The sequence below is a fragment of the Marmota marmota genome, unplaced genomic scaffold, assembly GCF_001458135.2.
Source record: "Marmota marmota marmota unplaced genomic scaffold, marMar, whole genome shotgun sequence".
Classification (NCBI taxonomy): Eukaryota; Metazoa; Chordata; class Mammalia; order Rodentia; family Sciuridae; genus Marmota; species Marmota marmota.
The window spans coordinates 46,514,120-46,529,414 of NW_025999990.1; the positions used below are offsets into that span (position 1 = coordinate 46,514,120).

The window sequence follows — 15,295 nt, forward strand, 5'->3', positions numbered from 1 at the left end:
ATGCACTCAGCGCGCAGCGCAGCACGAGCGCGCGAGAGGGGTGGGGGGAGACGGCTGCGGGGATGGGGCGGTGGAGGGGCCACAGAGACTGGGCGGGCGGCGCTCAGAGCCGGGTCTGCGCCTCGGGGATGTAGATCTCGATGCTCTCGGCGCTCTCGGTGGCCGAGTTCTGGCGGACGGACGCGGCGCGCTTGGCGGCCATCAGGCGCTTGCGGGCCTCCTGGCGCTGCGAGCTCTCCAGCGAGCGCTCCCGGATCAGCGGCGCGGGGCCCTTCGCCGGCTTCTTTGGCACTGGAGGAGGGGCCCTTCTCTCCTGATCAAAGCAGAAGGTTCAGGACATTACACAGCTTCTCAGGACAAGCTTGGGAAAGACTGGGATAGGTCAGTGGTTAGAAAACACACACACACACACACAAACACACACGCACGCATGCACGCACGCGTACACACATTTCGTTTTTCTTTTTTTAAACCTATGCGCACTGCATATCTATTTTTTTTCTTCATTATTCTGGCTTGGGTATTCAAAAGATGCAGGAGGGGTGGACATCCCAGTGAATCTAAGGCGAAGGGTAAGGCTGGATTGCAAAACTATAGGTTTCTTCAAGGGCAGGATTGTGGGAATTTAAAATGCACCCCCCTGCTGAAAGGCTGGGGCTCCCAGCCCATAGAGTGTGATTCTCCCTGGAGACTCCGGACTCTTCCTGGTGCCAGCGATGGGCCAGGAGAGCACAGCAGCAAGCAGAAGCATCTAGAATTCTGCAGCCCCTCTAGAGGAGGAAAGCTTTGTTCAGAGTAGAAAAAACTCTCAGCTCTCTTTCTGGGTTCCCCCCAGCCTCCCATTCCCCTCACCCCCAGACTTTAAGGAACCAAAGGAGGAAGAGTTTATGAGACTGTCTTCTTCAGCTTCGTTGGTGCCACAGCGAGTTCTATGTACCCCTTTATATGTCACACACCAACACACAGCAATAAACTGTACGGGGTCACCGGAGAAGGGAGACACTGGTGTTTCTTACTCTGAGGAGAGGAGCCAGTTCCAACAGGACTCCTAAAGATCCTTCCAGGATCATCAGCCCCTAGGGGCCTCCTCAGGATGACTGTGGTGGCCCAGGAGGCAATTCTAATCACAGGGACAGAAACAGTGCCATGAAAACTTAACAAGGGACTGGAAGAGATCATCCCTCTTATCAGCAGCAAACCATAAAACAGATATTGTTAAAGCCACTGCCAAACACAGCCATTCATCCCTTTGACAAGAAAAAAAAAAAATGCAGTGAGAAAGGAGGGCATTGAAACCACAAAGGATTTTTAGGAAAAGCATATTGAGTTTTCAGGCTGTGAAAAGGTCCACGTAAATTCAATGTTTCCCTTTTAGATAAAATATCCCGAGTCTTTATAAAACTTAATGTGAAAATTATCTTAAAATAGATTCAGAGATTCTCTACATGTCACTTTGGGTCTTAACACGGATGCATGCTTTGCACAACAGTTCCTCTTCGCTTGCCTGTGAGAAGGACCTAATAAAATGTATTAAGAGTTGGAGTTGCCACAGTTATTTAAGGTGGAGTCTGTGTGATCTGAAAGGAGACAAATGGAAAGCACAGAGCACAAACAGTATTCTACTAACTCATGTTTTTTCATTCTCTTTCTCTCTCAGGCTGCTGGGGTGATGTAAAGCTCTGATTTGATCATAGACAAGGAACATTAAGAAAAATAAAAATCTTACAAATTAAGCTAACTAAACCAGGCATGGTGACGCACACCTGTAATCCCAGAAGCTCAGGAGGCTGAGGCAGGAGGATCACGAATTCAAAGCCAGCCTCAGCAAAAGTGAATCTCTAAGCAACTCTGTGAGACCCTGTCTCTAAATAAAATACAAAAAAAGGGCTGGGTGTGGCTCAGTGGCAGAGTGACCTTAAGTTCAATCCCTGGTACATGCCCCTGAAGAAAAATTAAGCTAACTAATGATTTACTGTGTGGATAGCAATAAGTGACATAATACTTCTTAGTATCACTTCTTTGGGACATTTGGGGAACTCAGTGCATATTTTTAAAAGTATGTGTACTGGAAACTTTTTAGTCATTTTCCTTTCTTTGCATAACTTTTTTCTTTAGCAATTAATTAATTAATTAATTAATTATTTTTTTGTGCTAAGGATTAAACCCAGGGCCTAGTGCATGCAAGGCAAGCACTCTACCAACTAAGAACACTCTACCCAGCCCAGCAATTAATTTTTAAATAATCAATGAATGAGAATTAGATGGATCCATACTGGAAACTAAATTACCAGCATGTGTACACTTGTAGTGTTTTCTTAAAATAAGACCAATCTAAAAATCTTTCTAACAAATAGTTTTACAAATAAAGAAATGGTGTCCAATGTTTAGCTTCCCAACTGAGAGGCCACATGTACATCAATAGTACTTTCATGTTTAATGTAAAAACCACCCGTTTGAAGGTGAGAGACTACAGTGATGACAGCATCACCCTCCTGCTACTCACAGATGGGACCTTGGGCTAGATTTCTCCTGGGAGCCCAGGGACCCCAGGAAACCTGTTAGGATGGGCACAGTGGAATGAACTGGATTGCTATTAGCTCTCTGATAGTGAGGGGACCTGAAAATAGCAGGGTCACCATTGTTTCAGGGACACAGCCATTCCTAACTTTCAGAGGTTAAATCTCCTAGAACTGTTGTCTTTAGGTCATAGGACAAAGGGTTAAAAAATCATGCATGATGGGCCAGCCTGGGAGGTAGACATTGGATATCTGTATGAGCCTGTTGGAACCACCGTAATCAAATGTGCAATTACAGTTGGTTAATTAAAGTAAAATAATTTAAGTCTTTATTTCTAAACTGTTGCATGAGGACCCCAGTGAGCAATGTTCCCCAAGCAAGTCAACCAAAAGTAGAATTTTTGAAAAAAAAAAAAAATCCCAACATTTATGATTACTATGAAACTTTATGGTGTATATTTTTAAACTTGAACAACAGTGGTTTCTTTATTACTGTATTTATGAAATGATTATCAAAGTCAGTTATTTTTCAGGGCTTCCTAGTTTTCTCAGAAACACATCCTAAGGGTATAAGGAAGTTGAACTCTTTCTCTATGGAATCATGCGCTGAAGATGTCATTTATTTTAGTTTAAAAAGCAAAATGGAGGCAGTTCCTTCCAGTGACTAAAATGGTTAAACTTAAAGTTTAATTAACAAAAAAATAAAAAATAAAAAAAGCTACATTCCCATTTTCCAATTCACAAAGACAGGTTTTTCTTTAAAAATATGCCTGAAACATATTACAGATAATATCCCAAATGATTACTAGGTAAACATTGTCATTACAATGAAGTTAATATGATATCAGCTCCATTTCACATTGTAAACAGCAGGACTGAATGCAGAAGCCTATTTAGACTGTCCAGTGTTTGTGCAGGTTTTTAAATGAACCATACAAAATCTACATTGTTCTACCTTCTTGTCAAGAGGATCCATCTGTTTCCAATTATTGGCCTTTAACTGATGAAGTTCATCAAATTTCATACTAATATTTTCTATGGACAACTGCAGCATGTCCCAAAACCCCGCCAAATCCTGGGAGGTGGGCCTTGGATGAGCATTAGGATTCTGTATAAGAGAAAGAAAAATATTCATGCTTTAGAGGAAGATCCACAGCAAGAACAGGACCAAAGAGGCATTTTCAAATACTTCAAATAACATAAGGAGGATCAGTTCTTTTTAGTTTTTAGATATGAGATAAAAGTGAGGCTACAAATGGTAATTTTATACACTCCTCGTTTTGAGACAGTGATTCTCAAATGTCAAGGTTGTGAAATTCCTCTGTTGCGAGACAACAGAATGATTACATGCGTACGATATGGTAAGGGGGCAGGGTCTAAATGTTTGGAAAATCCTATTACAGGATGCATTTTAGCATATGGTGTTTAAATGAAAATACCATTTTTGAGAAAAATACATTACTATTAGAGTAATAAAGTATATTATTAAAAAGTATATTATTATTAGAGTAGGTACTTGACTCTTTTCATACAATTTATTCAGAGAACAAATGAGGAATTTAAATTAAGATTAATTTTAATCTTAATTTATGTGTGTGTGTTTCCTATTCTAGGAAATGAATCATTACAGATACATATGTATGTGTGTGTGTGTGTGTGTATCATTACAGATATATATCTGTAATGGCTCATAAACATTTTTCAGTGGTTAAGGATTGACTTTCTTTGTCCCTATTCACATTAGCCATGACAATAGAAAGTATAAACCTTAATTTATAAGACAGAAAAACCACATCAAGAGACTGAAGATGTCACACTCATTGCCAATTGGTATCCACAAAAGTGGCTTAAGGCACTGGTTAGATGGCAGGAAACTTCCTGTGTCAGCAGCTTCTCTCTGGTGTCAACTTTGGTCTCTTTTGTAAAGAACTTTTATATCCATGAATGGACTAGTATTATTGGCCTGGCTCAAAATAAATACAAATAAAGATGTATTTATAATTTTACAGTTTTAAAACTACGTAGTTCTGAAATTCATTGGAAGAAATAAATTCCAAAATTTTGAAGCACTGGATTCAGTATTTTAAAATCTATTCTAGGGTTTGGGAGTAGTTCAGTGGGGCAGTACGTGCTTAGCGTGCTCGAGGCCCTAGAACCCAACCAAAACCAAATCATTCCAGTGATACCTGAATTAACAAAAAAAAAACTCTTTGTAGTATTTTGATTTAGTTTCTTTTTTTTTTAAGGGAGTTTCCTCAACATTTAGATAGTCAGAATAAATAGATAATATTCTTTGCAAAGTGTCTCCCAAATAGTTTTATGATATCACAACATATTTGTTCTTATTAGTAACTAAAAACTAAACTCTTCATATTTTGGAGTTTAGTGAAGTCTTCTAATAGCCCTATTGACTAAACTGTTTCAATGTACCAATGTAAGAACTAATGTATGCTGAATATCCCTTTTCCAGAACCCTTGAGACTGGAAGTTAGATTTTGAGCTTTTTAAGATTTTGGAATGTTTCCATATACATAATGAGATATCTGGAGATGGGACCCAAGTCTGAACATGAAATTCATTTACGTTTCATATACACCTTATGTACCTAGCCTGAAATTAATTTTAGACAGTATCTTTAGTGCACCTGCATTTTGTCTGTGACTTGTCATATGAGATAAGGGGTAGAATTTGTCTCTTTTTGTTTTGTGGTGTGGGGATCGAACCCAGGGCCTTGTGCATGCAAAGCAAGCACTTTACCAACTGAGCTATAGCCCCAGCCCAAATTTTTCCCTTTTAGTGTCATGTTGGTGCCCCCAAAGTTTCAGATTTTGGAGTATTACTGATTTTGGATTTTGGATTGGTAATGCTCCATCTTACCCCACATTAGTAATGTTCAATGGGCCCAAATATCTATAATGTTTCGTTTCTTTTCTTTTTTTATGCTTATTTGTAATGCTTTATTAAATGTCCTTAATTCTGTATCATGGGCAGTTTGTTCCCTCTTTGCCCTCACATTGTCAAAAAAGATGGATGGGGAAACAGAGAGAGGGCTGGGGATGTGGCTCAAGCGGTAGCGCGCTCGCCTGGCATGTGTGCGGCCCGGGTTCGATCCTCAGCACCACATACAAACAAAGATGTTATGTTCGCCGAAAACTAAAAAATAAATATTAAAAAATTCTCTCTCTCTCTTAAAAAAAAAAAAAAAGAGAGACCCTAACTCTAAATAAAATATATTTAACTTACTTTATAAAAAAAAAAAATAAAAAGGAAACAGAGAGAAAAGGAAACAAGAGAGAAAGGGCTTTGGTGCTTAGCCATCTCCTAAAGCAATGGTCACGTAAGATCCCCTGCAACAAAGGGAGTGGCAGCTCACTCCTGAATCTAAACCAGGCCATCTTGGAGGTCAGAGGTGTGGGAGGGAGTGAAGGAGGAGGAAGCTGTGTTCCTTGGTTTAGTTATGTTGGAAAAAGCCAACTTTTGTCCATTCATTCTAAGCCTGAGAATCAAGTCTAGGATAATGTGTAAGTGTTTTCTAAATAAAGAGCTATTATTTTTCTGCTCTTCAGAGTAGGAACTCAAGAAAGAAGGTCTGAGTCTGGTTCTGACCAATCATAGTGCCACGTTTATGCAGCTGTAGACCAAAATGGTACCACCACCAGGGGTGGAGGGGACTCCTCCATGAGGGAGAGGAGTGGAACTCAAATCCTGGGTAGGACTGGAGGGACTGAGGTCAAATAGACTGAGATTTGAGTCTTGGCTCTACCTTTTTTACCATGTGGTAAATTTTTTTTTGACTTTTCCATGCCTGTTTTCTTTTAAATTTTTTTTCTTTAAAAAAAATTTTTTTTAGTTGTCAATAGACCTTGATTTTATTTATTTATACACAGTGCTGTGAGAATTGAACCCAGGGCCTCACACGTGCTAAGGAAGCGCTCTACCACTGAGCCACAACCCCAGCCCCATGCCTATTTTTCTTATCTGTAAAATCATCCTAACAGTGATATCTTTATTAACTCCAACATGGTCGTGAGGATTGAACAGATCAGAAATCTAAAAGTTGGCAATCTAAAAGTTGTCATAGCAATTAGCGCTTGGTAGGCTCTTGACCTTCTCTGCAAGAGCCTGGTTTAATCAGTACCACTGGCCCCCCTTCCCCCATGGGACACTGTTTCAGTCCACTTCCTAGCAGTGGTTCTCATATTTTGCCACCCAAGTTTCTCCAGTGGCCAAGAAATATGAGACCATAAGGGACGAGGAAACATCAAAACCTGGCTGTAAGGGGCTGGGGATGTGGCTCAAGCGGTAGCGCGCTCGCCTGGCATGTGTGCGGCCCGGGTTCGATCCTCAGCACCACATACAAACAAAGATGTTGTGTCCGCTGAAAACTAAAAAATAAATATTAAAATTCTCTCTCTCTTAAAAAAAAAATTAAAAAAAAGCTGGCTTTAACAAGGTTAATATTTCCTAGAAATTAGCAAAATTTTCAAAAAATTTTTGCTACAATTCCATCTTTAAAATCTGTACAATATTTTCATTCTACTTCATAATAAACTAGCTCATCAATTTTTTTTCTTTTTTTTAACAAGGGTGTGCTATATGTTCCCTGTGATATGTACCTGGTGACTTATTCCTCACACACCTATTGGCCTGTTTGGATCCTATGGCTTCCTATGAGCCTTCTTACATTTAAAGAACAAAGAATCGAGTTAAATAAGATCTGTGGGCTTGGCATATACCTCAATTGGTAGAGTGCTTGCCTGCATGCACTAAGGCCCTGGGTTCAATCTCCAGCACCACACACACATGAAAAAGATCTGTGACATAGGAAAGACCTGGTATCTCATGCCTCTGCCTGGGCAACTTGGTGAAACCCTGTCTCAAAAAATAAAATGAAGCCAGGTTCTGTGCCACGCACCTGTAATCCCAGTGGCTCCGAAAGCGGAGGCAGGAGGATTTCGAGTTCAAAGCCAGCCTCAGCAAAAGCAAGGTGCTAAGCAACTCAGTAAGACCTGTCTCTAAATAAAATAAAAAATAGGGCTGGGGATGTGGCTAGGAAGTGTCCCTAAATTCAATTCCTGGTACCTCCTCCCACAAGAAAATAAATAAAATGAAGCTGGGTGTAGTGACGCACACCTGTAATCCCAGCAGTTTGGGAGGATGAGGCTGGAGCATCACAAATTCAAAGCCAGCCTCAGCAACTGAGTGAGACCCTGTCTCAAAATAAAATATAAAACGGGCTGGGGATCTGGCTTAGTGGCTAAGCACCCTTGGGTTCAATCCCCGGCACCAAAAAAATTAAAAAATTAAATGAAAAGGACTGGAGACATAGTTCAGTAGTAGAGCACTTGTCTAGCAAGTGTGAGGCCTTTAGGGTCAATCTCCAGTACTTAAAAAAAAAAAAAAAAAATCTGTGACACATTAGCAAATTTGCAAACTTGTGGAATTTCTGCATCTGGCACATAGCTGAAATTCAATAAAATATTTGTTCAACTGATCACTTATCAATATATTTACTACTAGAAATTATCTCATAATATAGAATAGACTTCTGTGAATGTAGAAAAAGGGTCAGATAATATTTGCTGAGAGAGAAGAAAAGAAACTATCAATGTATGTGTGTGTGTGTGTGGGGGGGCACCCAAAGGAAATATTTGAAAAAAAAAAGCCTAGAGAAGAGTAATGGAGAGTGTTAATTTTTCATGCTTTATATTTTTCTTGATTGAGCCCAGGCTAGATAAATGACTTCAAGTCTGCATTTGTCCTTGTAAATGAGATTCCTTGTGAGGAGAAACAAAGTGCCATGATACAGAGTTAAAACTCTCAAATCATATTTTGGGTCATTTGGATTGCAAATAATCATGTTTTCACTTTTTTACAAACAAATAAATGGCTTTTTTATTTTCTTTGTTTTAGATTCAGTTTGACAAAAGCAGTTGTGCAATAAAAGCTATTCTTGTATAATTGTTTATAGAGACAATAGCGTTTTTTTTTTTTTTTTCCAAAGCACTTGTAAGGAAGCTCTTGCCCTTTTAGTTTGCAATCAACTTTTAAAATGCTCTTGTTGGGGGAAAAAATGCCATTGTTGGTAGTGGCACTTTTCTTTCTTTGTTTTGCTTTATTATTATTTTTTTTTGTATGCTCAGAAGAGTGAATTATTCCTTTGTCTCAGGAGACCAAATCTATACTTTGTGACACCTCTGAACTCTGCCCTTTGAATTAAAACAGAACACTCTGAGTAGGAAATAGTCATTGTTGTCTATTTTAGAAAAAGAATCACGATCCAAAATTATTTTCTTTGTAACATCATTTTTGAAATACCAGACTGCTTTGCATTTTGGTAGAATAATAAAATCAGAGATATCATGTGAAAACCAGGAAAATGGAAAATTTTCAGTTACAAAGAGCAGGAAATGGAGTTTGAACTTGTTTATTTATTTTTTTTCCTCCTCCTAAGATTCTTTAAGTGTAAAATATTTTTAATTTTAAGAAAAGTGGGAAATGAGATTCATCTAAAAACCTCTGTATTCCAGGTGTGAGACTCCTGGGAGTCTTGACTGGATTCAACATCAGTTCTAGTTTAGTTGGTGCTGGTCTTATGGTGCTGTAGGAACAGGAAGATCATAGGGATGGGACATATTACCTACCAGGTTTTCTTCACACAGTTCTCTGAACTGGTAGAATTTCTGGGCCATGAGAAGTTGGGCACTGCCCACTGCGGTTCGGATTTTCCCTAGAACTGAAAAGAGCAAACATACAAGAAGTTTATACATGCCCCATTGTTGAGATCTAGTCTGGTAAATAAAGCAAAGAGAAAGTTATGTTGTCATGGTTAGGAAGGAGAGCACACACTGCGGGCACACGCCCACCCAGACGGCCCAATCCGGTCCTTGCTCCATGGGTCGCAGCCTTAAAGCATAAAATGAACTTGGAAAAACACACACTCATAGTGCATATTCCTTGGGAGTTCGGGAGTTTTCCATCACAGTCCTGATGCTACCAAGAGGCAAAGAGTGTTTTTCTTTTAACCCCTTTTTATTGCAAGGATGAATTTCAAGTGTTGCTGGTATATTCCTTTATTTTATATGCGGTGCTGAGGGTTGAACCCAGGGCCTCACACATGCTAGGCAAGCGCTCTAGCACTGAGCCACAACCCCAGCCCTATGTCAGTCTATTTATGGATTTATGGAGTCAGTAATCACGATCTTCTGGCTTTTCTAATCCGAATTTAAACACGAGAAAAGCAATTTCTCTTGGCACTCACCAGATCCCACCCATATCCTTCATTATTTTTCCGGAGCTTAGACACCGGACAAGAGCCATGGCTGGGTGACAGGTTTGCTAAGGAGTGATGGTGTTCAGCCTAGGGAACGCCCCACCGACCCAGCTTTTACACCCCACAGCCCATTTTTCTTTTTAAGATACATTTAATTACCTATGCACCGTGCTGAAATAGTCTTTTTGTAAGCAAGCTACTTCTTGTCTCCCGCGCAGTGCAAGGCTAGCTCCCTGGACTGGCGGGCGGGCGTGCCGGACCCGGCGGAGCGCTCTGCGCAGAGCATCCCGAGGTCTGCTTGTCCCCGGGGCTCCCCCTGCATCCCCCCGCCGACCGTGCACAGCTGCGGCTGCTGGAGCCCCGCCACAAGGCGGTTCGCAACACGCCCTCTCCGCCAGGCACAAGGGGAGGGGAGAAGGTGCCCACATGCAAAATTAGAGAGGAAGAACCGAGTCTCCGAAGAGCCCTGGCGCAGTTTGGAAACCTTCCTGCGGGGAGAAGAGTCTAGGATTTAAGCCATCTGGGTTTTGTGGCACAGAATGTGAGAGTCCCAGAGTGGAATTAGGTCTCCTTTTCTCGACCACATTCCCCACAACATCTGAAGAGAAGAAAACAAAAGAAAAAGAAACTTCATTTCCCAGAGTTTTCTAGTGGTTTGCTCCCCTGTTTGTTCACAACTGCCAGGCTGGAATAATGGTTTATGGTACCCATTATACCTAGGCTCTACTCAAATATTTCAGCATTCCTACACATGTAACTCAGAGCGCTTATAAATCCTTCCATATGTCACCAGTCAGACTGAACAGTTCACCGGCAGACATCTGCCTCTTCTTCATATCAAGGGGTCCCCCTGGACAGACCTTTGGCAGTAAATTCCTTAGGCCTAAATTTCTCACTTTCTTTTCAATCTGCTTTTATAATCTTTTGGGATGGTTATCCTTTCCCTCTTGAACTCAGAAATCAGTTGTGTGAGGCCTCTTCTCCCTTCTTCTATATCCCCAAAGCAGAAAGGACAGCTCACAGAGACACAAGGTGGCCTGATAGTTCAGGCCTTAAGCGGGTCTGAATCTTTGCTCCAACGCTTACTAGCCACTTGCCTTGGAAAAGTCACTTAACCTGTTTTTCATATATAAGATGGGTGCTAAGGGTACCTATTCATAGGATTGTGGTAAAGGTTAAAAGCAACTATGTATATGAATCTCTTAGGAGAACATCGGATAAACAGTAAGTATGTGATAAATGTTGGTTATAATCTAGGATCAGAAAACTATGTTACTTCCATAGGTGTGTCAACTATAAGAGCCATACTTGCCCTGGCAAGTAGAGAAGAGGAAAAACACAAAGTGTGGACTATTTACAGATGACTGTTCCAGATCTGGGAAGGTGCATGGAACAGGGACTTCCTAAGTAAGCATGTGGTATTAGGCAAACTCTGAGGTTCCTGGAAACCACTCTGAATTATCTTTCCGGCAGGATTATGATACAGCAAATCTCGGAATAAATCCTGGAAACTTAAATCAAGGGTACCTGATTCTCCAATTTGCTGGTTGGCATTCTATAGCTTCTTGGAACTATCATAGGAACTTATCAGCTATTCGGATACACTTCAAAACTTGGAGCTAAAGGTTTTCAATTTTATCTGAACACCTGAGCTACATATGAGACCACAAAATAAGAGCAGCTATGATAGTGATTCTCAAAATAGGAGAAAACCCTGGTCTAAACAACCATTTGGGTGACCGACACACACCCATATAGGTAGGGGACAGTTTGGCTCTTTCTTGGATGTAAAAACAAGGGACATCTTTCTTCATTCAGCAAAATTTGGAGAGAGTCCCGGATGCAGAGCCTTGGTGACAGTATCTTGGGTGGAGTTGTGGCCCTTCTGTTTCCCAGGTTTTTTTTCCCCTCAAGTTCCTGGGATAGAAATTCCCTCCTGGCTGCAGGATATCTGCATCCCAAGTGATGATCTTTCCTAGGCCAAGGGTGAGGAAGTGACTTCTTTGACCTGAGTGCAACAGGAGGGCTCCGGACAAGCAGGTAAGAACTCATATTTCCTTGTCCTCCACTCTTCCTTTTTCAGAACAAAACATTCAACTTTAATTTTAAGAAGAAATCTCTAATGGAGTTTTGGGGGGATTTTGTTGTTATTTTCTCCATTAGACATTCACTTGGTGTGTGAGACAAAATGTTTTCTCCAGAAAGTAAACTTTATATTTATTACATATGCTTTGAGAAAATAAGAACTTAACAATAAATGGTTAATTACAGTGAAAGTAAAAAAATGCAGAAATAAATGAGCTAAGAAGTTGCTAAATAAATGAGAGAAGACAGCTTACGGATGAGTTTTTTAATTTGTTTGTTTTTGCAGTACTAGGGATTGAACCCAGGGACTCTTGCATGCAAGACAGGTGCTCTACCATACTGTTGCCCCCAGCTCTTGGTGTTGTTTTGAAACTACTCTGAAATGTCCAACAGCAATCTTATAGCAGGGTGGGAAGAGAAATACTTTTCTCAGGGACTCTAGGTAAAGAAGAGTAAGGGAGAAATATCAAATGAAATATATAGGCCGCAACTATATACTGAGGGCTTTCTTTACACATATCAAAGAGCCCAAGCTGGTGCTGGAAAATCCCGGAAGAGGCCTAGATGTAACACATCTTTCCAAGGTTAGTCTTACTGTGGTCTGGTGTCAGGTAACTTTGTGGGAGCTGGGCTGGTCCTCAAGGCCAAAGCTAAAAAGTCCAGAGGAGCCTGAAAAGATGAGTGGGATCTAGTTGAAAATTGATAGATGAGGCCAATTACATTTTTGTGGAGCAGGGATAATCCTGTGATCAGCATTATGATAGATGAATATGACACAGTAGTAAGTGAGACAAGGTCCCTACCCTCATGGAGCTTATATCCTGGTGGAGAGTAATGGGGAAAAGTGATAGCAAACATACAAATACAGATACGTCTTGCACTTGGTAGAGGACAGGTAGCAGCCAGATGGAGCTAAGCTTGATTGAGCAACTCGAGAGTAGCAAATTCTTTAAATGGTGGTCAGAGACTACTGAAGGATTTTTCCTCTTTCCTAAGAAATGGAAAACAAACAAACCAAAAGCACCATTGGAGTAGTTTCAGCTGCAAAATGAAAATGTATCTGGATTAAACAGCTTTAGGAATCATAATTTGATGATGCCATTGTTTTTATTTGAAAAACAAGATACTTTCAGGAACTTCATATTTTCCTATTAAAGGGCAGTAGAGCAAATATTCATATGTGGTCTCTCTCAAAGGAACCGATATTAATTTTTTATTGGATTTGCTTCTGGATTGTCCCCATCCCCTGGCTGCCTCCTCCCTCTTCAATAAAATGAAGCCTTACAGATAAAACACATGTTCTCCACTCCTGCCCCATTCCCTCTCTCCCCAAAGTGATCCACACGGAGAATGACGGTTCTAGTGGTTCAATGGATTAGTCCTACCACTGAGTTCATAAATCTCTTCTCTGTTCCTGGAAAGGTGATAAGTCAGGGACGTTCTGAGTGTAAACCAAAGGGCAATAGATTGGGGATGAGATCCTGTGACCTTAAGTAGAGATTTTCTCTGGGCATCAGAATAGGGTTTTAAGACTTTGCGAGCCCAGGAGGTTTATACTCCTGGGTTCTGATGTAGTTGGTTTCTCTCACACTTGAATTCATGCGATCCTTCCGGATTGTTCAACCAAATGTGGTCTCTATATAGGTGTATATATAGGTCTATACAGATCTTAATGTCCCCCAAATCTTAACTGGTGAAGGCTTGGTCACCAGCCTGTAGAAGGTGAGGCTTACTGGGAGGAAGGTAGGTCATTGGGGATGTGCCCTTAAAGGGGATAGTGGGACCGTGGTCCCTTCTTTATCTTCCACTTCCCAGCTGCAATGAGATGAACAGTGTCCTCTGCCATATGCTCCCACTATGATGATGTCCTGTGCCATCACAAGTCCAAAGTAATAGGGCTAGTGACCATGGACTGAAATTGTGAGCCAAACCTTTTCCTTTATTAAGTTTATTTTTCTCAGGTATTTTGTCACAGTAACAGGAAGCTGATGAACAGATGTGGCCAAGTTTTTACCATTCATCTCCCTTAAGGCGCAGACAATACATCTTCTAGAATAATGATCTCTGCTATATCTCCCAGACATGTCATTTAACTGTGACTTATATCATCTATTTATGTGATACTAATCATACAATAAGCCTTACTTTGCTTTGCAACTCTTTTAAAAATAGAAATAAATCTAGTTTCTCCAGGTATCTTCTAGGCACTTGATGGGGAAGTTTGTAGACCCCTTCCTCACTTTCTTTTCCTTCCTCAGCTCCTTTGTTAGTTTGTCCCTCAGTGGAAGAAACAAACAACAAGAAAAATTGTTGCTGGGTGAAATTCTAATTAAGAAGTGGGCATATTTTTACAAATTACATTTATAATTCCTGGAACTTCTCATTACACAGTGAGAAGTTTTTTTTATTTTGAGACAGCATCTTACTAAGTTGCCTAGGTTGGCCTTGAACTTATAGTCCCCTGAGTCAGTCTTCCAAGTAGCTTGAATTACAGGGGTGTACCACTTTACTCAGCTTAAATTATTATTACTTTTATATCAAAACTGTCTTTGTCTTATCTAATTGGGTCCTCACAGAACCCTCTGAGGCAGGGCAGACAACCTCATTACATTTGAGGAAATTTGGGCTTAAATTAGGAAGTGCAATTCCTGGGGTATTTCCGCTGTGTCCAGATCCTTGTCTTTGAAGTCCAAGTTGGGCTTTTCCCTCAACACTTATGGAAAACTGGGTCTAAATCTACTTAAGTGAAAGCTATCTATGTATGAGTCTTTCCTTTCTTCTTGATTTGTATTTTATTTTGTGCTAAGGATTGAACCCAGGGGTGCTCAACCACTGAGCCACATCCCCTTTTTATATTATATTTAGAGACAGTATATCTCTGAGTTGCTAAGCGCCTTGCTAAATTGCTGAGGCTGGCTTTGAACTCACGATCCTCCTGTTTCAGCCTCCCAAGCCACTGGGATTACAGGTGTGTACCACTTTGCCTGGCTTTTTCTTTCTTTTTTTACTTTGGTAAGAACACTTAACGTGTACTCTCCCCTCTTAAGATTTTTAAGTACACGATAGCTGAATGATCTCTAGAACTTGTTCATCTTGCATAACTGAAATTTTATACTTGTGATTAGCAACCCCTCATTTCCCCCTTTCCCCACCCCCTAGCTTCTACCTTTGACTTACTCTATGAATTTGTTTGTTTTTGTTTTCTTTTTTGGTACTGGGGATTGAATCCAGGGCCATTAACCACTGAGCCACATCCCCAGCCCTTTTTATTTTTTTATTTTGAGACAGGGTCTCACTAAATTGCTGGCTTTGAACTTGCTAAGATTATGAGGCTGGCCTCAAACTTGCAATCTTCCTGCCTCCACCTCCTGAGCTGCTGGGATTACAGGTGTGCACCACCATGCCTGGTTGTTTTTGTTTT

General features: G+C 40.6%; 1 protein-coding gene across 17 annotated transcripts in view; it reads right to left on the bottom strand.

The window, feature by feature from the left end:
- Nucleotides 1-6: 6 nt before the first annotated feature.
- The window catches only part of Dlgap1 (DLG associated protein 1), a 784,970-nt gene continuing 769,681 nt past the window's right edge, over nucleotides 7-15,295 (bottom strand). For 13 of the 17 annotated variants that reach the window (XM_048806497.1, XM_015482529.2, XM_015482527.2 and 10 more), the window contains 3 exons: nucleotides 9,161-9,252; nucleotides 3,472-3,624; nucleotides 17-313 (listed from right to left, as the gene is read on the bottom strand). In XM_048806497.1, coding sequence (XP_048662454.1) covers nucleotides 104-313; nucleotides 3,472-3,624; nucleotides 9,161-9,252 — 455 coding nt within the window. In that variant the 3' untranslated portion in view covers nucleotides 17-103. Of the gene's footprint in view, nucleotides 314-3,108; nucleotides 3,625-9,160; nucleotides 9,253-15,295 lie in introns of those variants that run through there. The other 4 variants (XM_048806496.1, XM_015482533.2, XM_048806502.1 and 1 more) reach the window with 2 other exon arrangements.